Genomic DNA, 22,068 nt, shown 5'->3' with positions numbered 1-22,068 from the left:
TGCTCACATTTCAATGGCCATAGCATTACCTTTCATTGATAGCATGGGTATGGTTTTCACACGTTTCCAAATTGTTGTGGAAATTAAGTTTTTTCGTAAGACATCAAGGGGAAAAAACTACATATCAAGCACAGGAAGGCTGTACTGTAGTCAAAACAGGTACCCGAGTTTGCAAGCTATATAGAGATAGCCACTGATTTAGCAATAGAACAAGTGTTTTTGGTGCAGCCATTAGGTACTGTAATATGCATTAAGATATAAGCAACCCTGTAGCTTTAATACAAGGGAATAACACAAAGGGAATAACTTGTCTGCTGTTTTAAAAATGTTATTTATCTTTTGCTTTCTTTGTTTCGTTCTCGTGCGAGGCATTCAACTTTACAGGCTCTTGTAAAGTGAGCGAATGGAGTAATCTGATTGGCTAGGGACGATCGGAGAATTCAAAACACGTGTTCAATATAATCGATGGCAATCTGATTTCTTTTTCCACCTTTCGTCTGTACCGACAGCTTCATCCACGTATCCCCTGCCTGTGGGCCACGTTCATTCGCGTATCCCATACAGGTATCTTGAAAGAACCAGGCGTCGTGGAAAACTAGCTTTAAGAGCCACGGCTGTCCGTTCCAATGCAGTGTGGAAAGCTTGGACACTGTATTCCATCACGCAGGGCTGGGCAGGGCAGGAGTGTTTAGTGTAATTTAAGTTGTCAGAGCTGTGGGAGTCTGAGCTACAAACGACCCTGTTAATTGTCACAGGAGTCAATGGGTTTTTTCAGAGCAAGGTATTTTACAAGGGAAGGCTACTGATGTACGCCTTCCCCTCCATTTCCAGTTCGAGACAGCCTGCCGGTTCCCCTCAACTCAGGCAAAGGGCAACAGGTGAGAGGTTCCCAGCCTGGCTACTGGTTGGATTTAACGTCAAGTTCAATATCCAAAGTCTTTTCAACCACTGTTGTGTGCTATAGTACAGTGACGTGCGATTGTGTACCGTAATAAAAGGTCTAGAAAGACTTTAAGCCAATACCACACATAAACTTCACCAGTAGATCAGTTCAAGTCACTCCACCTTCTCCTGGATCCCATCAAGTCAAGTTATATACCACTTTTTGTGGTAATTGATCCATCAACATATTGTATTAATTCATCCAGTTAGGCAGTCTTGGAGGTATTAAAATAATGTTTTTATATTTAATGAATTTTCACACCAGGGAATGGTGTCCAGGGCTACACAGGCAAGTCTGTTACTGTACAGATATACAAATCACCCTTCCAACAAGGACCATACGAACCGTGAAGTCCTCAGAGAAAATACAACAAAATCAGCGAAAAATCTGCAGGAATTCAGACGCCAAGGAGAAGCAGACAAATCACTCCAAGCTGCTGGCGCTGGTATGCGTACAGTATTAAAGATTTGCAGGAATTTGCACCAAAAAAAAAAGCACAAGCGTTTGTTTGCTTCTCAGTTTTAAGCATTAAGAGTGATTAAGCAGACGTCAGCCTCAGCGTCTGACACAACGAGATGACGCATGTGCATTACTGAGGCCAGGAAAACATTGTGACGACTCAGTCTAATGAGATCTGGAGAGAACCATTCACAGGGGCGAGCCCCGTATGGAACCCCATGAAGGCCCTCGGGGGTGGAACACAGCCTGCATAGTCGCATGGCGAGAGTTTCAGAAAAGAAATTTAAACCTGCACGATTACACAGCATCCTACTGAAGTCTAGCAGAATTACAGAAGCAATTATATGACCAAAACAATGTTGGGCCACGAATCTAAAGCTGTGGACGTAATGCAGAAAACACTCTGGTTTCCCTTAATACTTTTCACTGGTACAAGCATAGCAAAGTGTAGTAAAGCATAGGCAAGTGACAGTACAGCTCGGAAAATATATGGGGAAACCCAAATTGGTATGTGGTATATGGGAAGCTCCATTTAGAATGCAGTGTCCAGTTCTAGTCACATCACTGCAGAATTGTTATTTTTTTTCTGTTGAAGTACGCTACACTGTGTGAAGCTGAAGAACACAGGCTATGTTATTAGCAAAGGGGCCAGCCAAGAATTGGAGCAGAGGCTGCTCTGGAGCGAACAGCAAGGGACGGGCCCTGATGGGACGCACAGCCTCGTCTTGTTCATTGCGGATGTTCTTATGTTTAAGTAATTAGAAGTACTGTAAGGTTTTTGGCAGTGCTAGGCTGTTGTTTCGTGTACAACATCGTCAAAGGGGGTTGGTAATCTTTCACTTGATGCTCAATATAGCACAATATATAAAATGATTGGAAGGATACGTTTAAAATAAAGAAGACAAAGCCAATGCAGCAATATGATAGCAGCCTGTGAAACAGTTGCTGGGACCTGATACGAACCCAGGCGACTGCTATCCCAGTTACCCTTAACTTATTTGCAGCTGCCCCCTGTAAGGTTTGTGCCAGAGAACCAGTGTTCAGGTGTTGGTGCTCCCTCTGCTGGACTGACTTCGCACTGCACGGCTGGATGCAAGTTGAGTGCAAGTGCAATCTTCCATTTGCATTTTGACCCCTTGAAAAGGTTCCTTCCTCATAAGGTCAGGTTAACAGGTGCTCTGCGAAACTCTCCCCCGCAAAATGAACCGCTGCACCTGAATGGAAACACAGCGAGGCTCTGCTAACTGACTGGAGCCTGAGCGATGAGGCTGATTACCTGCCTGCTCAGGTTTCATTGTAATCCAACAGACCACGAGACAGGACATCAGCTTTGCACTCCATTCAACAAGGTCCACACTAACCAACTGCTATGAAGCAACATCAACCAGCATCAAAATCATTCTCATTGCAAAACAAATTATTAACACACTCAGGTAGACAAACACTTCGAAAAAGGTAACAGAATATATTTGACTTCTTATAATAAGGAATGAGTTCAATGCTGTTCAATGTGTAGGAATGTTAATGTCTTTGTTTCTGTTGAAAAGATAAATATACCAAAACTGTAAAAATTAAGAAGACATGTTTGGTTGACTAGAGTTTATTTAATATCCTTTAAACATCCTTTAAACTCCGGCCCCCCCTTATTAACATTGCACTGTTACCACTTTGAGATCGTTCATACACAAGGAGTGTCTGGGAGTCCGTTCTACAAAGGAAGAACCCAGAACGCCACTTTTTAAACTCGTTCAGTGTTTGAGATGCTGCAGGAACCAGAGGACTGTGTTCATGAAGCAATCAGACACTGTGTCCACCTTGGAGAGGGAGTGGCCATCTCCAGGGTACCATAGCAACCTGAGGGATTGAAAAGCCAATGTGACAACCAAGCCAATGGAAGAGAGCTTTCAGGTGTAGGGAGGAGGGGCTGGAGTCCCAGTCAAAAATATATTTTTGCGAAACTGTCTTCTATATGATAAAGTATGTATTTATAGTAATTATAAGGCTGACACAACAAAAGGGATTGCAAACTTCCTCCCAAATTAAATTCAAGTATTTCAGTGATGCATATCCTGCACCATGCTTATATATGCATAATCAAAGCTGCATTATCTGTAAACATAAAAATAAAATTCAATTTGATCTGCAGACAAACAGATGCCTCCGTCCAGCTGAAGAACGTTTGCAGTAAGAGTCACAGGGCATTCACTACAGATTAGAATATGCCAAGATTAGGATCAACGTGCACAAACACACATATCCCACAAAAAGCACTAGCTATCCCACCCCCTACCTGATGGGGGCGCTCCTGCTCTTCAGTGCCCGGTACAGCTCTATTCCCTGATGTGGGGAGACCCTCTTGTCTTTTCCTCCCAGCATGAGCAGCACAGGCGTCTTTATCTGCAGACAGAAGCACTGTATCTTTCTAGCGGTGTCGGCTGTTGTATTTCGTGAATTGTGTGCTCCCAGGAGGTATTGACAACACTTACCTGCTCTGCATGGATGATGGGCGAGCAATTCAGCATGGTGGCCAGGGCTTCTGCAGTGGGCAGCCGGCCGAACGTATAGTCCAGTCCCACTGCAGTGTACCTCCTGATGAGAAACAAAGGGCAAAGGTCCAGTCCTGCAGGTATTAAAATCCATTTCCCTACTCTCTGTGTGCATTGCCCTCGAGCTTTCTTTGCTAGACAGAAAGAGTTAGAACTACACTTGCTGTGCCAAGTGACCCTTCCCTGAAGCACAGGGCAGGTGTACCCTGTTTCCAGCAGAGTAGAGCCTCTGCCTGTGCCCCTGCCAGTACTCACCAGTCCGGAATGTCACTGGTCCCCAGCAGTGTGGCGTAGTTGATGACAGGGTTCCTCATGGCGCAGGCGCGGTAGAAATCGGGGTGCTGACCAATCAGGTGGCAGGCCAGGAATCCCCCATGGGATCCGCCCAACACGCTCACTCGTCCGGGGTCGAGGGTCACATCGCTCTGCAGCAGGGTCAGGACGGCTCTCTGGAGCATGGAGGAAATATACAACCTGGTACAACTGCCAGGTCCTTATCTGTGCTCTTTTAAAGTGCTAGAAAAGAGCTCCAGTTGGAGGAAATGATAACTCTTTATTGTATTGCTGTCTTACCTGCATGTCCTTCACATCCTGGCTCCCTACATTCCCAATCAAGGACATGATGCTGTCCTGGCCGAACCCAGTAGAGCCTCGATAATTCACTGCAAATGGAACCAGTCCAGACTCATTTCAGAATGTTACATTTAAGAAGCATGTGTTTGCATTTTATAAACTCTTTCTACTTATAGCAAGCTTCTGCTCTGCTCTGTATCACTGGTGTAGTTATCTATCATTACAAATCACAGATGTCCTTTTTTCTCTGTTCGATACAAGCGTAATTGTTCAGATTCTCTCTCTCTCTCTGGAACATGGTTTGCGTTGCCAAGAAATTAGCACCTCCCTGATAAACACCAGTAAAAAAAAATTGGACCATCTCCTTATAGCTCCTCAGCCAGTTGAGTGTCAAGACTGCTTTTTTACAGCAGATTCGTGATCGAATACCCCAGTTAGAAGAAGAACCAACTGAGGGTCTGTACTGCATAATCAGCTGGTGAATCAGCATGCCAACGTGATCCATGAGGGATGTTCTATAGTGCTGATGCCTGGGATCCCTGGAGCCCAGTACAGTTCATTCTGTGCGTTGGTCGTCCAGTGCCGTATCTGAACAGAGCAAGTGCTCAGTCAAGGACAGTTGAGACCAGTGTTATGTGTTCAACTGGGGTGTCCAGCCTAGTGTCTACTCACCCAGCAGCACTGCGAATCCCGTCCGAACAAAGACCGCAGATAACAGCTGCCACTCCGCCACAAACACTGAGTGGGGTCCACCTGCAGGAGCACAGTTCACACAGTTTAGAGCAACAGATTATCAAACTGGGATCTGGAGAGCCCAGGGTAAACCCATCTTGTTAAAACTGTTCCTGTGTTAGTGTATTCGCTGCCCCTCCCGTGTTATGAATGGATCTGCTCCATTCATATCCTCACGTGCAACATGGCTCACCGTGCGCCTGTACAATCAAGGGAACTTTCTCTCCCCACTTCACCTTCCTGGGTTTTAACAGCAGGGCATCGAAATCCAGGCCAGCTGTCACAAAACAAGGTTGAGAGATACATTCATTTTGAATCTTTCGGAAAGCGAATGCTGCAGAACTCCACATTTATAAAGGGGCCTGGAGAGCTAACTGTGTTTCTCCTTACGGTAGTCCCTGTTCTCCTCTTCAGGTGGGGGGGTGATGTCCAGGACCCTCCACTCGAGGGCTGGGATCGGCTGGGCTTCGTCCAGGGCCACCCAGAAAACCCCCGATTCTGACCCAGCGGAGGGGAGGAACCCCACTTTCTGAACGAGATGACAGCAACGAGCATTTCCAATCAACACATTTCCAGCACGTCTCAAACACAGAACAAGACTGGTTCCACCTCGTAGCAGATGAGCTCAACAGAAACATCAACCTCATGGATCGTCTCAGCTAATCAGGGTCCCGGTAGAGCAGGTAGGTGCCAGCTGAAGCTAATTGGCACTTACTACAAGCTACTTTAAATGGCAACCTAAATTTCATGCAGGCTAAAGCAATTCTATCTAAAAAAGTTTGAAAAACGTTATTTGCTAAAAATAAATGATTTTAATAACTTTGGGCCATTTATAAATTATTTAAAACAGTATTAAGATGATCAACTGAATACACCTCATTGTCTTACAGCCTGTAAAGTTGAAGAACACAGACACACTACAGGGATGGAAATAAGACTCCTATTGCATAGCAGTTTCACCCATTCCATATTTTACTACAAGCTTGATTAGCCACAGTGTACAAGTAACAAGTGCAGGTGTGTCTTATTAAACTCACAGTAAAACCAGGAATGGATCAAACTGCTATACAATGGGAGTCTTATTTCCATCCCTGCACTAGAGAGGGACAGTGTTATGAGTGCGGACTGGCTGCTGCTCGCTGACTTGGGGGTAAAGAGTCACTGAGAAAGAGGTCTTACCAGGCAAGGCGGGCAGTTAAGGGATAAACAGCTGACCACCATCAGATCCTGCTCAATGGTCAGCAGTGTCCAGCTCTCAAAATCAGAGTCTACAAAACAGAACAAGAAGATTGCTTTGGTGACTAATTGTCAGCTTGCTTTTATTTGTTTGGCCAAAGTCAACTCCCGCCTCACTTAGCAGGCAGTAGTAGTATCGAGTGCAATACACTTACTGGTAGTTAGCAGTGTCACTCTTCTTGTATTTATATCCACCGCAAAGATTTCCTGTAAGAAAAAAAAGGTGAGAAAAAAAGGTAGCTGATATTTTGGTTAGAATAGTGTGTTGGAGTAGCTCAGTGGTTATGGAAGGCAGTGTGTTGGAGTAGCTCAGTGGTTATGGAAGGCAGTGTGTTGGAGTAGCTCAGTGGTTATGGAAGGCAGTGTGTTGGAGTAGCTCAGTGGTTATGGAAGGCAGTGTGTTGGAGTAGCTCAGTGGTTATGGAAGGCAGTGTGTTGGAGTAGCTCAGTGGTTATGGAAGGCAGTGTGTTGGAGTAGCTCAGTGGTTATGGAAGGCAGTGTGTTGGAGTAGCTCAGTGGTTATGGAAGGCAGTGTGTTGGAGTAGCTCAGTGGTTATGGAAGGTAGTGTGTTGGAGTAGCTCAGTGGTTATGGAAGGTAGTGTGTTGGAGTAGCTCAGTGGTTATGGAAGGCAGTGTGTTGGAGTAGCTCAGTGGTTATGGAAGGCAGTGTGTTGGAGTAGCTCAGTGGTTATGGAAGGCAGTGTGTTGGAATAGCTCAGTGGTTATGGAAGGTAGTGTGTTTGAGTAGCTCAGTGGTTATGGAAGGCAGTGTGTTGGAGTAGCTCAGTGGTTATGGAAGGCAGTGTGTTGGAGTAGCTCAGTGGTTATGGAAGGCAGTGTGTTGGAGTAGCTCAGTGGTTATGGAAGGTAGTGTGTTGGAGTAGCTCAGTGGTTATGGAAGGCAGTGTGTTGGAGTAGCTCAGTGGTTATGGAAGGCAGTGTGTTGGAGTAGCTCAGTGGTTATGGAAGGCAGTGTGTTGGAGTAGCTCAGTGGTTATGGAAGGCAGTGTGTTGGAGTAGCTCAGTGGTTATGGAAGGCAGTGTGTTGGAGTAGCTCAGTGGTTATGGAAGGCAGTGTGTTGGAGTAGCTCAGTGGTTATGGAAGGCAGTGTGTTGGAGTAGCTCAGTGGTTATGGAAGGCAGTGTGTTGGAGTAGCTCAGTGGTTATGGAAGGTAGTGTGTTGGAGTAGCTCAGTGGTTATGTAAGGCAGTGTGTTGGAGTAGCTCAGTGGTTATGGAAGGCAGTGTGTTGGAGTAGCTCAGTGGTTATGGAAGGTAGTGTGTTGGAGTAGCTCAGTGGTTATGGAAGGTAGTGTGTTGGAGTAGCTCAGTGGTTATGGAAGGTAGTGTGTTGGAGTAGCTCAGTGGTTATGGAAGGCAGTGTGCTGGAGTAGCTCAGTGGTTAAGAGTGCTAGAACACAACACCTTCCTGCTCCTTCTGGGAGTGGTAAAGAGGATTCTCTGACCGTCTTCAGACCAGCAACGCTTAGGCAAAGCAAAGCCGTACAGCCCGGCAAATTCATCTTAAGAAAATAATACAAAAACAAAAAAAAATTCTATTGAACTTCTATCAATCTTATTATTATTACTTCCACTCATAGTCTGTCACACTGAATTATAAAACATTCGCAAATATTTCAAGACATCTTTTTTTAAGTTATCTTCTCAAGCAAAGACAACAATTTATAAGACACATTCTTAATTACTGTTAATTAATAACAACTAACGATCGCAGCCACTGTGCATTCAAAAGACAACTTTCACGCTCACCTACCTGCCTTGGGTCGCTTCACAATGTCCACCAATGTGGAGGTCTCCTTAGATTGCCAATCGTACTGCAAGACAACAGAGAGCGGCCTTATACAGTGAGAGAGGAGAGAGTCTGGGAGTGAGAGGAGAGAGAGCCTGGGAGAGAGGAGAGAGTCTGAGAAAGAGGAGAGAGCCTGGGAGTGAGAGGAGAGAGAGCCTGGGAGAGAGGAGAGAGTCTGAGAAAGAGGAGAGAGCCTGGGAGAGAGAGGAGAGAGCCTGGGAGTGAGAGGAGAGAGAGCCTGGGAGAGAGGAGAGAGTCTGAGAAAGAGGAGAGAGCCTGGGAGTGAGAGGAGAGAGCCTGGGAGTGAGAGGAGAGAGTCTGGGAGAGAGGAGAGAGCCTGGGAGAGAGGAGAGAGCCTGGGAGTGAGAGGAGAGAGTCTGGGAGAGGGGAGAGTCTGGGAGTGAGAGTGCAGTGCAGCAATCTTTCCACAGTGACAGTGTTAGAGGGTGGAGGAGTTTAACATTTCCACTCAGCCCTTTGAATTTAAACAGAGATCCAGACCTCCCTGGCATCCTAGTTTAATTTCAAATAAGGTCAATAAAATGCCATACCAAGGTGACATAAGTCCCGGATCCCTACAAACAGGGACAAGGTATACAGTGCTAAACTGCTACGCAGTAGGAGTTTCCATCCCTGAAAAAAGAATATATAACGATGACTGGATACTGACCAGCAGGAGGCGCTGACACTGGCTGTGGGGCCCGAAGACATCCTGCTCAAGATAGACGATGTAGCGCTGGTCAGGGCTGAGTCGAGGGGACGAGACCGAGCGAGCATCTGAGGACAGCAGCTCTGAAGAGGAGAGAGAGAGAGACGGAGAGGGAGGAGAGAGGGAGAGGGACAGAGAGAAAGAAACAGCACTTCAGTCCTTTTGTATTCTATTAAATAAAACCCAACATCACATTTACAACAACATGACAATTGGAACACCCTGATGACTCACCACATTTGCTTTTTTGCAGGTCAACATAAAATAATGCAGACCTACGAGGAATAAAAACAAAATTGAATCTTTGTTAACCGTTTACAATTTACACTGGCAAACGCACTGATCTTCCATATTGCAAAATTCTTCAAACAACCAGAACTTGAGACAGAAGCGTAACCAACAGTCCAGGTCTACTTGGGTCCTACTGTACCTCCTGTTGTAACAGAACTTCAGTCCGAGTCGGAAAGGCTCGTGCCACCAGCCTACAAACCCAACCCCAGTGTCGCCTGGGGCCCAGAAAGGCTGCAATAGACACAGGAAAGTCACTAAGCACTAATGTGTACATAACACACACTGCAACTTCAAATCAACCACAATGCTTGCAGAGTATTTTAAGATGTAGAATGTTTCTCTCTGCGATCACCATGCTATAAATCAGTACCACACCGTAACACAGAGAAAACAAACCTTAAAAAAAGGTTAGCCCAAAAAGCATTGCTGTACATTATTATTAGCCTACTCTAGTTTACTTAACTTTACTAGCAGAAGTTCCCATTTTACCGTACTCTCTTCTGCAACAGTCTCTGCTATTGCTGTAGTGTACTGATCACACTACACCCTGCCAAGATAAGCCAGCACATTTAACTGTACCAGGGAATACACCTGGAGTGCATCACCCCTATGTTTTTAGGGGTAACAATTTGTGTATCGGTTCAGTCTACTGCAATGGAACACTTTGACTGGCTCAAAATGTATCATGGTGTATTTATTGAGAATTCGGTTTTATTACCATTCAGCAGGATCCCATCTCTCCCTGTAACCCCGCTCTGTCCGTACCTGCCCAGGTGACACATGCCCTGGGACCCCCTGCACAACAGAGATGCTGCTCTTCTCTGTGTCAGCGACACACAGGACTGGGACCCTTTTGTTGGAGAGCCCCTCTCCCCAGTCTCCACTGTACTCAGACTTGTCCCCCTGCAAAGAACAGCACAAAGTAGAGCTGAGGGGGGCTAGCTGGCGCAACAGAAATCCAGCATCATGAAACAGAATATATCCTGGGACCCGGGTCTGAATGGCAGCGGACGGACAGGTCAGGGTATCCAGCTCATTTTGCAGTATGCATTTTGTTTGATGTACCTTCTGCATTTCATCCTCTACCCCAGCTTTTTTCTCCTTGTTCCCCTCTGGCCACACCCCTTTGTTCCCATTGGTCGTCCCACAGGCTCGAAAGAAGGACTCCGCCTCCGGCTGCTTCTTCTCAGCCACGTAGAGAAGACTGCTCTCAGAGCAAGACCAGGCGAGCACCCCGAACTGACCTGCCACGAGAGAACATCAGAACTGACCTGCCACGAGAGAGCATCAGCCACAGCAAACAAAACACCCTGGTCTGATTCATATTCAGCTATTAGAATGGAGACAAACGTTAAAGGTCAGAGAGTCCACACAGGCCCCATTCAGCTCGCTGTGCATCTGAGGTTAAACCTATTTGCACCCCTGCATCTGCAATGCTATTTCTGCTTTGACTGTGTGCTTCTCATCAACATGGGGACACGCAGACAGACAGACAGACAGACAGACAGACACAGACAGACTCCCACCTACCCTCTTCATACACCTTGCCGTGTATTTTTAGATGGGTCAGGTCAATGCTTCTCTTCAAACCGTTCCTGCCCCATATCTGCAGAGAGAAGTGAGCAGTGAGCAAAGACAAAAAACTTGGACCCTTCCCTTCTTAGGAAAGCTGAAGTACAGTTGTAGGTGAGACAGGACGTAGCTCTTACAGCTTCCCGTGCACTGATGAAATTTCTAGTGGGGAGTGCATTTTAACATTGTCTACCTCAAGCCTCTGTACAGCAGACAGATCAGTATGAAGTTAAAGGACGCGGGTATTTCTATCATCTGCTGTTTCAATTATTAAAACTGACTCCTGTGTGTTTTCAGTGAATTAGATGCTTTGTTTCTTCACAACTGCCCTATACTTGAACCTCTCCCCACTTCTGGCTCCCAGCATACCTCCAGAAACTGTTTCTCCTCCCCTTGGCGACTGACTTCCCTCACGACAGCTTTCAGAGTTCCAGAAGGGGACTGGCTGCTAAGCAACCTGAAGAACAAAAGTGAAGCACCAAACATTTAAAAACAAATACCACCACTGTACAAAAACAGGGCAGTTGAACGCTGACATGTAAACTCATGTATTGTCCCAAACTCTCTCTTCTCAACTCTGAAGCATACATACTCTCCCTTTGTCTCGGTGCAATGCCCTGGAGAGACTGAGTGCAGCACTGATTTCTCTTCACACAGCAGGGTGTGCCGTCGGCAGGACCGGACCGGCTCGCCTCTCTCCACGACACCCTGGCTCCATTCTGAAACAATCACAGAACCAGCATACTCAAAACACAACAAGACTGGCTTCTACAACATTCTGACTGCTGCCACTGCCTGGATATTTCTATTTGCATCTATTAGCCGGGGGTTAGGTTATACTGTTGCACACTCTTCTGTATAAGTGTGTATTTCTTGTGCACTCTTTACTGTTCACGAGTCATATTATGTCATTAAATCAAAATAAAATACAGATGAACAGCTGATATTGACATTTTTAATGTGTATGTAGATTCTGTTGTGGTTTAAACACTTACAAGTCTTTGTCACTGACATTCTGAGTGTGATATGTATGCTCTCGGAGAAATTGTACATGTAGTTTCTGCTAATAGGTTCCAATTGGGGTGTGTCTTATAATGGTTACATGAATGTCCCTCTCAAACTCTGCTGTTGTTGAACAAGGGATCCCTGAGTGCCTCACATTAGCCCAGGCACAACCATGTGGTGTGCAGGGAGAGTCACGCTTTCAGTTGCTGATCTTGGATGGGGATCCCACAGGTATGCCACATTGGTCCTGGCACACATGTGGGTTGGCAGGGACTGCTTGATGCATCTCACCACCCAGAAAAAGCCCCCACTTACCAGGCACCCACAGAACTCGAGCAGAGGGCAGCTGCAGGCCTGGCCTTTGTCCTGACGGGACGCTAACAGCTGTTCTGATCTACACAATAGTGAGCAACAGAGTAACAAGAATGCCACAGGCTGTAACGGCAGCAGTGTGGTTAGGGCTCTGGACTTTTGACCGGAGGGTCGTGGGTTCAATCCCAGGTGGGGGACACTGCTGCTGTACCCTTGAGCAAGGTACTTTACCTCGATTGCTCCAGTAAAAACCCAACTGTATAAATGGGTATGTAAAAATGTGATATCTGTATAATGTGAAATAATGTACAATGTGATATCTTGTAACAATTGTAAGTCGCCCTGGATAAGGGCATCTGCTAAGAAATAAATAATAATAATAATAATAATAATAACGCTGTGGTGTGCGTTTCAATGTGCAAGGTACCTGTGCTGATGTTAATGTATCTACCACCCTGGACTGATGGCACTCCCGGCTCTATGCTGGCCCTCAATGGGGAGGGGAACTGGCTGTACTCCCTGTACACAGCACTGATCGCCTGAGGATCTGTGAGAATCTGCACAGGGGATGAGATGGTAATGCAGGAGATGATATATATATATATATATATATATATATATATATATATATATATATATATATATATATATATATATATATATATATATATATAAGAATGGTAATTGAGGAAATGTAAATTCATTACTTTAATAACTAGCTACAATTATGATATAATTATCAAAATAATTTGTCTTTTCTTCTTCATTGAGTATTTTTGGTGATTGATGAGTGTCCTGCTGGATCTGGATAGAGGGCACTGGGTGAATGAAATTACTCATCCCTATTTACGATGCTGTACAATAATAATACAGATTTATTTTACAGTCATGTTTTAAGCTTTTATGAAAGTTTGTGATTAAAGTCAGCTGCATGGCATGTAAAGACAAATTCCCAAGTGTCACATTTTGTAAATGTTCGTCTTTGTATAAGGGATCATTAACTACCTCTGCGTGGGTAAATAATCACATGCTCCTTTTCTGATGGTTTAGCTGTATAATAATAAAATGCTTCATAATATTTTAGTTTTATTTCTGATGAACTAACCCGAAACAGCATCTCACTAAAACGGAAAATCTGAATCATGAAATGAATTTGCAGAACAAACGTTACGTGTAATGCATGGCACTGGTAGCTGTTTTTTCTTGTTCTTTGCAAAGTTTTGGATCTCCTTATTGCCTGCTTTGGGTTAGACCGGGGTTCCCAGCCAATCCTTCTCTGCGTATCAGGCAGCGTGACTGTAGCACGGAGGCTGCTTGCTGATGTCGGGTGAACCAAGCTGTGCTTTCCCGTCAGGGATTGCGCTCCGTCACTGCGAATCCCAACGCATTGATCCCAGTTCACACCTTCTTCACACACACACAGTTCTAACATATGTTCGAGACGGAAAGGGTCGGCAAAAGAGAAATTCCTCCAGAAGTGACTCTTCATGCACAACCTGACGTAAACACGCAGTTGTGCAGCTCCAGCGATACCGGTTGTCTCGTCTAAGTTGTATGGCACGGAATTGTCCATACATGCCAACAGTCCTAAACACAAAATCGTCCGTGATTGGGTCTCAGCTTTGTTAAGTGCGGTTTTCCAGACTAAATAAGTACTCGTATCGGACGTAAACACTTTTTAATTTTATTTTTCCCACAATCAAAAAACAACCTGTGAGTTTGTGTTCACATTTAAATTTGCCAGAATTCCATTTTTTTTTTAAAATTATTGCTGTAATTACTATATTATTAAACGCTTACCGTGGCCCCCGAGAAAGTTTCACACGCCCACCCCGGTTGGGAACCGCTCGGTTAGACGGGTGTTTAGGTAACGGGTTAGTTTGTGCATTAGTAGACTCGTTTACCCGCTTGTGTATCTTTAATGTGCGTAAAAAAAAAATTACAATCATGTTTATTGAATGTCTGCTTCTGCGCTGATATCAATTTAAGCAAACGGTCTGCATTGCAAACTTAAAAAAAGAAATTCACGAACTTCAATAAAATGGTAGGCATATACTGTACCTCACTCTCCATAGCGAAAACGTGAAGCATACACCTCATGCATAGATTATACCACCTGCTTAGAAGTGGGAGTGGGATTTAAAAAAAAAAAAAAAAAAACTATGAAATTAAATAAGAAACACGTACTAATTCAACAGCTTTTCAAAATGTAACATGTTTAAGCACGATTTTGAGATGATATATGGTATATATATAGATTTCGTATTGTAATTTTTTTAATAAATTGTTTAAACCCCCCCAAGTATCTGTAGAAGTAGCCTATTCTGCTCTGCGGCTATCTGAAGTTCTTCCCTTGAACTTCAAGTCCCACTAATGAAGTGAATAACAGCATTGCATCGTCTTAGTTATTTAATATGTTATGTATGTGTACGGTATATTTTTGACTATCAAATTCGTCCGTTTGCCTTGTTAACAAGTTGGCAGTATTGCCTTTCACAGTGTCCATGGATACATATAACCTGCAACTGTGGCGTGTGTTATTATGGTCTATATGGAAGAGATTTTAGTCGCAAAATGCAAAGACTTTTTTTTATTTATTTGTTAAGTAAGATTTATACTCAATCTGTACTCTGACCTAAGCTGTTTTGATAATGTTTATTACAAAAAACTACAAGACCCAGGTTCCTTTGCTGCGTTATACGGCCCCGCCACACATGACGAGCAGTCTGGGAGATGTAGTCCATTATCTGTTACGTGCCATGAAAAATAATGTTATACAAGCGTGTTTAAAACTACAGCTCCTAAAATGCACTGATTAATTATCGTCTCTGCTTCTTAGAAGAAGGGGCAGGCTGTCGAGTCCGGAGTTCAGGAGTATACAGAAAAACATTGTGAGTGTCGTCAAGTTTGCACGAAGTCAAGATGTTGCTTCGGGTCGTAGCTGGTAGCCGGTTCGGGACGGGGATCCAGAAGGAAGTCCTGCGGGCCGCGGTACCGAGAGTTAGGCAAGAGCGTCATTCTTCCACTGCAGAGGTTAGGAAACAATCTCCAAGGACGGTGGTGATTAAAATATGAAAAGCATACTTCATTCAATTATTGCGTTGATCATAAAACTAAGATAATTACTGCAAAAGCGGCGCGTTTAATAATAGTGATACACAGTTGTGCAGTAAAATACTTTGAAGCGATTACACTGCAAGAGCTGCAGGGGTGTGTGTGTGTATATATATATATATATATATATATATATATATATATATATATATATATATATATATATATATAGCTTTTGCGTTTTTTCGGTTAATGTGCTGATATGATTTACACAGTTGACGGGACAGTGATTCGCTTCTTCATGATGACATCTGCTCTCCCCCTCACAGTCACAGATGTTCAGAATGCCCCGACAGAAAACACTTTAGCCTACTCTTGTTGGAACTGCATTGTTTTTTGTTTTGTTTGTTTTTTTGCAACACGTTTTGATTAAATGCGAGTTTTTGTGACCCTACAGTGCTGTTGTTTAATATTACACCCCCTCCCCCAAAACAAGTTATAAATGAATATACCCAAGAAACCCGTAGTCTTTGTGTGTGACTGTGCCTTTACGAACACAGTGTATTTGTCTACTCGCTTAAGAACTGTACTTCATATAGCGCTTTGCTGTGAGGCAGTTGAATTCGTCATCAGAGAGGAGTAGTGGGGGCTGAACATGGAGCTGAGTGGTGTTCAGCAGTGTTGATGTGAAGTATTGTACATGAAAAGCTGAACTACACAAATTATTATTATTATTATTTATTTCTTAGCAGACGCCCTTATCCAGGGCGACTTACAATCTTAAGCAAATACATTTCAAGTGTTACAATACAAGTAATACAATAAGAAGGTATAGGGGCCAATGGGAAGGGTGATGATGTCACACAACCCAAGCTGCTGCACCTAGTCCCAGATTGCAGAAGCAAGCACCTCCGGACCCATGTGACTTACTTATTGAGGTTCAGTTCAAGTCCCTGGACCCATGTCTTGGTGGCTTATTTATTGAGGATCAATTCTCCCTCCCGGTTCAAGATTATTTCGCAAGGTGTGATTGACCCCTGGACCCAGCATTAACTGATAATAGCAGCTGGCAGTTTCCATTGGCAGTGTTGGCTTGCTGCGTGCTGCAGATTGTTCTTTGGCAGAGGGCTGTTTGGGATGAAGGGCACTGTCAGCTGTTCAGAGTTTTGAAACTAGGTGCTCAGGCACAGGGACTGGAAACTTACTTTCCTAGGCATTTAGAATGGATTTTATGAGTCTTAAAGAAAACTACCTTAAAACTGTCGCTGTTTCACCTCTGCGGACTAGAAAAACAAGCATATATAGTTTTATTTGTGTAAGACTTATTTTTGTCACCGAAATGGGCTGTATTGTTATTATTATTTCTTTTTAAAACAGCACATCACGGTGAATAAATAGATATTTCATTAAAGCAGAAAGAAATGGCATTGTCACATTCAGAACTGATCATTTTTCTCTACCCTTTTTATTCATGACATTTCAGAGATATCGGGAAATCCGTGATAACTGAAAAACAGTGCAGCCTTAGTTATACAGTGTGATGGACTTTTTGCAAAGCTGCTTCGTGCTGAACGGACCCCCCCTTGTGATTGTGGCTCCCCTCCTGTAGTGTAACAGGCTTGCCCTCCTCCTCTGTCTGTGTCAGTCTCTGTCTGTCTGTCCCTACCCCAGGGCTCTCTCAAGAAGACTGCTCTGTATGAGTTCCATCGCGCTCAGGGAGGGAAGATGGTGGAGTTTGCTGGCTGGAGCATGCCTGTGCAGTACAAGGACAGCCACATCGCCTCCCACCTGCACACACGGCAGCACTGCTCTATCTTCGACGTCTCTCACATGCTGCAGGTACAACTCAATTAGAACATCTACACGGTACAGATCTGGCTTTCGGGATTCCTCCTAGACAGAACCTGCAACTGGAACCAGGAATAAAACTATGGTAGCAGGATATTTCCAGGACCCCTTGTAAATAAGACTTTGGGTTAGTGGGTAAATCTCCTGGTTAAAAATAATAAATAAATAAACCTACCAAGAAACCAGAACCTACCAGGGATGGAAGTAAGATTGCCATTGTGTAGCAGTTTGATTCATTCCCGGTTTTACTAGGAGATTAATAAGACACACCTGAGCTTGTTACCTGTACACTGTGGCTGATGGAGCGAGTGTTAAATGGGTGAAATTGCTATGTTATTTGTTTATTTAGCAGACGCCTTTATCCAAGGCGACTTACAGAGACTAGGGTGTGTGAACTATGCATCAGCTGCAGGGTCACTTACAACTACGTCTCACCCGAAAGACGGAGCACAAGGAGGTTAAGTGACTTGCTCAGGGTCACACAATGAGTCAGTGGTTGAGGTGGGATTTGAACCGGGGACCTCTTGGTTACAAGCCTGTTTCTTTAACCACTGGACCACACAGCCTCCTATACAACGTGGTATCTGACACGGTCTGGTATCAGGCTGCGATCACATCTCCATTGTGAATGTCCCTGCTCTGTTCCAGAGTAAAGTTCATGGGAAGGACCGGGTGAAGTTCATTGAGAGCCTGATCGTGGGAGACGTTGCGGAGTTGAAGGATAACCAGGTAGGTGGCCAGGCTTTGCGAATGTTGCCCGATTATTCTGCCGTGGCACTCAAGGCGTTTCCTGCGGTGTGCCTGCCAAGACTGATGCTTCACTGATAACACCGCTTATGCAGTTAAAGGCAGGGCAAAGGTCATTAACCCTTCATTGCTTGCAAATAGATAGTATTTGCGGTATCACTGCAACAGGTGGGACAGATTACTTATTGAAGACTTTGAGTATGGCACCGTAATCTGGTTCTGAAGGAGTGGGGTGAAATGGGCAACACACGCCCCTAGTTCTATACAGGCAAGTTTATAGAAGCAACTGTAAATTAGTATCATCCTTGTATGTAAGTCGCATTGTAAACCTGAATCAGTGTGTGCTGTGCTGTCTCTCTAGGGCACACTCTCACTGTTTACCAACGAGAAGGGCGGGATCATGGACGACCTGATCGTCACAAAGACCAGCCTGGGCTACCTGTACGTTGTGTCCAACGCGGGCTGCGCAGACAAAGACTCGGCCCACATGCAGGTAACCAGGGACCCTCGTGTCATCTCAGCAAGGCTGGAAATGCATTGCTACTCCATAACAACAGCTGCTTCCCGGTAGCTGTGCTGCAGGCTCTGTATGGCCTGATTACAGCTAGACTGTCGGAGCGGGGTCGAAATCGGGGTGCAGTGTATAAGCTGTTGCGTTTGAAACATCGGAATTCAAGTATGTGATATTCTGATCTGAACAGCATTCAACGAGCAGTTTCAAGGACATCAATGTTATTTTATACAGAAGAGCAGATTTAGAAAAAAAAAAAATTCTATAAATAACTCTTGAACTTTGTGAACAGGGCGCTTTATTCCCTTTACTGAGGTCCATTCCCTCTTTATTTAAAGAATTTGATAGTATAGTGAGTGGTTTTTAGGAGACATTGAAAATAAACATTTATTTTGATAGGCTAAACTAAAACAGTTCAAAGCTGCCGGGCATGATGCAGAACTGGAGTTTCTAGACTATTCCCTGATTGCTTTGCAAGGTAACTGATTTGTTTTTGTTTTTATAAAAAAATAAATAATAATAATAATAATAATAATAATAATAATAATAATAATAATAATTACTTTGAATTTGCTACATGTCCCTCACTACTTGAATTTTAACCTATCTGGGTCTCTGTAGGCCCGGAAATGGCAAGGGTCCTTCAGGCAGGTGTGTCGGACGACCTCCGCAAACTGACCTTCATGACGAGCACCATGGCAACGGTTTTTGGAATCGCGGACTGTAGAGTGACCCGCTGCGGATACACTGGAGAGGACGGGGTGGAGGTTGGTCTGGGGTGCAAAAGCCTCATCAGCAGAATAAATGAAAACTTCAAATCCCTGTCTTGCCACACAGCGTTGATTCGTAATTCATGCCCACATACTTCATACAAATTCTCATGAAAATCAGACACAGTTGAGTCACAGTTTTTCTGCTTGAAAAATAAGCAAATGAGGGTGAAGAAACAGACCACCCATAACAAGGTTATTGATTGTTGTGTTTTAATATTGTGTAATATTCATGTTTGTGGAAGTACGTGACTTTGTGACAGAATGAAGCTGGACGATTGCCTACTTTTAGTTTATAAACGCTTTAACTCTGGCTGTTAGGGTAGGGTTTTTAACCCCAAAAATGATGAAACTGTTCACCCCAATTACAAACTAACATGGGTGTGCTTGGCAATACTTTAGTATACCATGTTAGTTTTTCGTAGGGTGGCCTGACACAGTCTTGTGTGTTTATCTGCACATCCTATTGTCATGTCTCCTCATCCTGACCCAGCCCTCTCTCTCTCTCTCTCTCTCTGGCTGCAGATCTCGGTCCCCTCGCAGCACGCAGTCCAGCTGACCGAGACCCTCTTGAAGGACAGTGCGGTCAAGATGTCCGGTCTGGGGGCCAGAGACAGCTTGCGGCTGGAGGCGGGGCTCTGTCTCTACGGCAACGACATCGACGAGGGCACCACTCCCGTGGAGGCCAGCCTGGTCTGGACGATAGGTACAGTCACCTTTTTCACCCGAAATTCAGTGTATCTAACTGCTGCAGCTCAGTAAGGATGTGATCTATCCCCAGCCAGTTGCCCTCCCTAACGCACAGTTGAATTAGTCATCAGAGAGGGGCGCTCTACAGTGACAAGAGTCCTGGGGGCTGAACATGGAGCTGAGTACTTTAGCAGAGGGCTGTTTGGAGCCCACAGACAGCAACAGCAAGTTCTGCAGCCAAAACCCTGTCTGCAAAATGGTGGATTGGTGGAAACAACATCATGTGTTGTAGCTCTTCCTCGATATTTCTGACGAAGTGTTGTTGAAGTGAGTAGGAGACTAATAGAAAGCATGCTGGGGGTTGTGCTGTTTGTGATCCCTGAGAACGTGGCATGGATGTTACAAGCTGCTCGAGGGGGTCTGCTTTCTCGTTGGCAGGTAAGCGTCGGAGGAAAGCGCTGGATTTCCCCGGAGCCTCCGTCGTGGTTCAGCAGATCAAAGAGAAGACGAGGAGGAAGCGTGTGGGGCTGGTGTCCACAGGGCCCCCTGTCCGGCAGCACACCCCAATACTGAGCCCCGAGGGCAGGGTGATCGGTGAGTAAAGCCCCCCCTACTACCTTGTACGATACAAACTGGGGCTGAAAGGTTCCGCCACTGTCGTGGATTACATTGTCTGTGTTTTTCTCTCGGCTTAGGTGAGGTCACCAGCGGTTGCCCCTCCCCCTGCCTCAAACAGAATGTTGCCATGGGATACGTGGAGGCGGAGTTCAGCAAGTTGGGAACGCCCATCAAGGTGGAGGTCAGGAAGAAGGTCGTCGACGCGGTCGTCAGCAAAATGCCGTTCTTCCCAACCCGATACTACAGCGGGAAATAGGACTGGACAGCAGCAGTGCCCAGACGTGGAATTGTGTGCAGTCTACACTCAGCTCTAGAGTACAGCGTTTCTCTGAAGAATGTACACGGGGAGGGCAAATCAAATGGCATAACTTAAAAGATCTTTATTTGATCTCAAGCATGGTGATGCAGGAATTCATAATTTCATAATTAACTGTTTACATTTGGAAACCAAATCACGGCATAAAAGTACAGCAGTCACCGAAGCTCTGAGAGCGTGCTGCAAGATTTAACATCTTAGCAGGAGACAAGCTCAGTCCATGCATTTACTTTACATTCAGATACTGTACATTCTAACTGAGATACAGTATTAGTCTAACCCAGGGCTGTCCTATAGATGTTTCACTGAGAACGTGACTCTTGATTTTGAGGTGAACATTTTAGTTAGCTTTGTAGTTGTAGTAACCTAATTTAGTCTGGGTAAAAATGTCAGGGCAGTTTGGCCGGCTAACCTAAGAGTTCCACAGTTTGAGACGGACAGTGTAAACACACACACGCACACACACAGAGACAGATACGCGCACACACACACACACAGAGACAGACACACACACGCACACACACACAGACAGACAGCCACTCACACTCACAGACAGACACACACACACACTCACAATACTGTATCGCTGACTCAGGAGGATTCTGGGGAGCTTTTAAATTGTTCAAATGCACAATAAAATAAATCAGGTGTTCCACATCTTCTTAACAAGCCCAGGAAAGAAGCAAGCTTCCAAAGTGCTACGGACCCAGCTGTCAACTATGCTGTTCAAACTGCCAAGGATATTAGAAATGGGAGCTTATAATACTAACTAAATGCACGAGGATTGTTTTGTGGAATTTCTAATCTAGTTGTGCTTTATAATACAGAAATCATTTTGTAAGATGTAGTCCTGTCTTTTCTGCTCCTGGGAGTGTGTGCTTAATGTTGAATTGTAGTTTGTGCATGTCTGCCTGTGGAATACAGAGAACACGCATTTAAAGCATTCAGCTGGTCTAAACAATGTGATCTGCAGAGCGCCTTTATTTCTAAAGCCAGTAAATGTAAGGAATACGTCAACACCTATCCCTGTCTCGGGTAACATTTTGCGGTGCGGTGACACAGCGCTGAGGGAGTATGGGATGAAAAACACGTCAAGCCTCACTGTGAATTACAGTGTATTTACTGGGTGGAAGAAACTGTACACTCAAAAGAGTAATCCTTTATCTTGGTTTGATCATGTGCAGTACTGTGGCTGTCAGTAAGCGTTTAAGTTCTCTTCAGTGTGCCAAACCAGTTAGTAAAGCAGCTATGCAGTTTGAAAAGTGCAGTGCCACTGGAATATCTGGTAGTATTTATAAGATTTCCTGACCCCCAGGTGACAGCC

General features: G+C 44.7%; 2 protein-coding genes across 6 annotated transcripts in view; one reads left to right on the top strand and one right to left on the bottom strand.

Moving 5' to 3' along the window:
• LOC117962420 (aminomethyltransferase, mitochondrial-like) overlaps positions 1-21,585 on the top strand; it is a 48,273-nt gene extending 26,688 nt beyond the window's left edge. The window contains exons 1-9 of one of the 4 annotated variants that reach the window (XM_058999946.1): positions 14,966-15,081; positions 16,916-17,083; positions 17,741-17,821; positions 18,201-18,332; positions 18,750-18,828; positions 18,972-19,117; positions 19,646-19,826; positions 20,249-20,404; positions 20,506-21,585. In XM_058999946.1, the coding sequence (XP_058855929.1) occupies positions 16,970-17,083; positions 17,741-17,821; positions 18,201-18,332; positions 18,750-18,828; positions 18,972-19,117; positions 19,646-19,826; positions 20,249-20,404; positions 20,506-20,684 (1,068 nt within the window). In that variant the 5' untranslated portion in view covers positions 14,966-15,081; positions 16,916-16,969 and the 3' untranslated portion in view covers positions 20,685-21,585. Of the gene's footprint in view, positions 1-14,965; positions 15,251-16,915; positions 17,084-17,740; positions 17,822-18,200; positions 18,333-18,749; positions 18,829-18,971; positions 19,118-19,645; positions 19,827-20,248; positions 20,405-20,505 lie in introns of those variants that run through there. The other 3 variants (XM_034903592.2, XM_034903593.2, XM_058999947.1) reach the window with 3 other exon arrangements.
• Positions 2,934-14,314, bottom strand: LOC117411912 (acylamino-acid-releasing enzyme). Of its 2 annotated transcripts, XM_034019762.3 has the most exons (22): positions 14,252-14,314; positions 12,618-12,747; positions 11,466-11,592; positions 11,243-11,330; positions 10,832-10,907; positions 10,367-10,545; positions 10,067-10,204; positions 9,441-9,532; positions 9,245-9,285; positions 8,972-9,093; positions 8,266-8,326; positions 7,917-8,014; positions 6,645-6,696; positions 6,433-6,521; positions 5,644-5,782; positions 5,447-5,530; positions 5,194-5,274; positions 4,522-4,610; positions 4,204-4,397; positions 3,889-3,991; positions 3,693-3,799; positions 2,934-3,256 (listed from the first exon to the last, which is right to left on the bottom strand). In XM_034019762.3, the coding sequence occupies exons 1-22, from the start codon at positions 14,288-14,290 to the stop codon at positions 3,151-3,153; spliced, it is 2,235 nt and encodes a 744-aa protein (XP_033875653.3). In that variant the 5' UTR covers positions 14,291-14,314; the 3' UTR covers positions 2,934-3,150. The 2 variants fall into 2 exon arrangements, with proteins under 2 accessions (XP_033875653.3, XP_058855928.1); XM_058999945.1 differs by lacking the exons at positions 11,243-11,330; positions 11,466-11,592; positions 12,618-12,747; positions 14,252-14,314 and having other exon boundaries at positions 2,935-3,256; positions 10,828-10,902.
• Positions 21,586-22,068: the final 483 nt, after the last annotated feature.

The sequence above is a fragment of the Acipenser ruthenus genome, chromosome 25 (genome assembly GCF_902713425.1).
Source record: "Acipenser ruthenus chromosome 25, fAciRut3.2 maternal haplotype, whole genome shotgun sequence".
Lineage (NCBI taxonomy): Eukaryota > Metazoa > Chordata > Actinopteri > Acipenseriformes > Acipenseridae > Acipenser > Acipenser ruthenus.
Note: the sequence above shows the minus strand (reverse complement) of the source record. Positions and strands in the feature narration are given on the sequence as shown.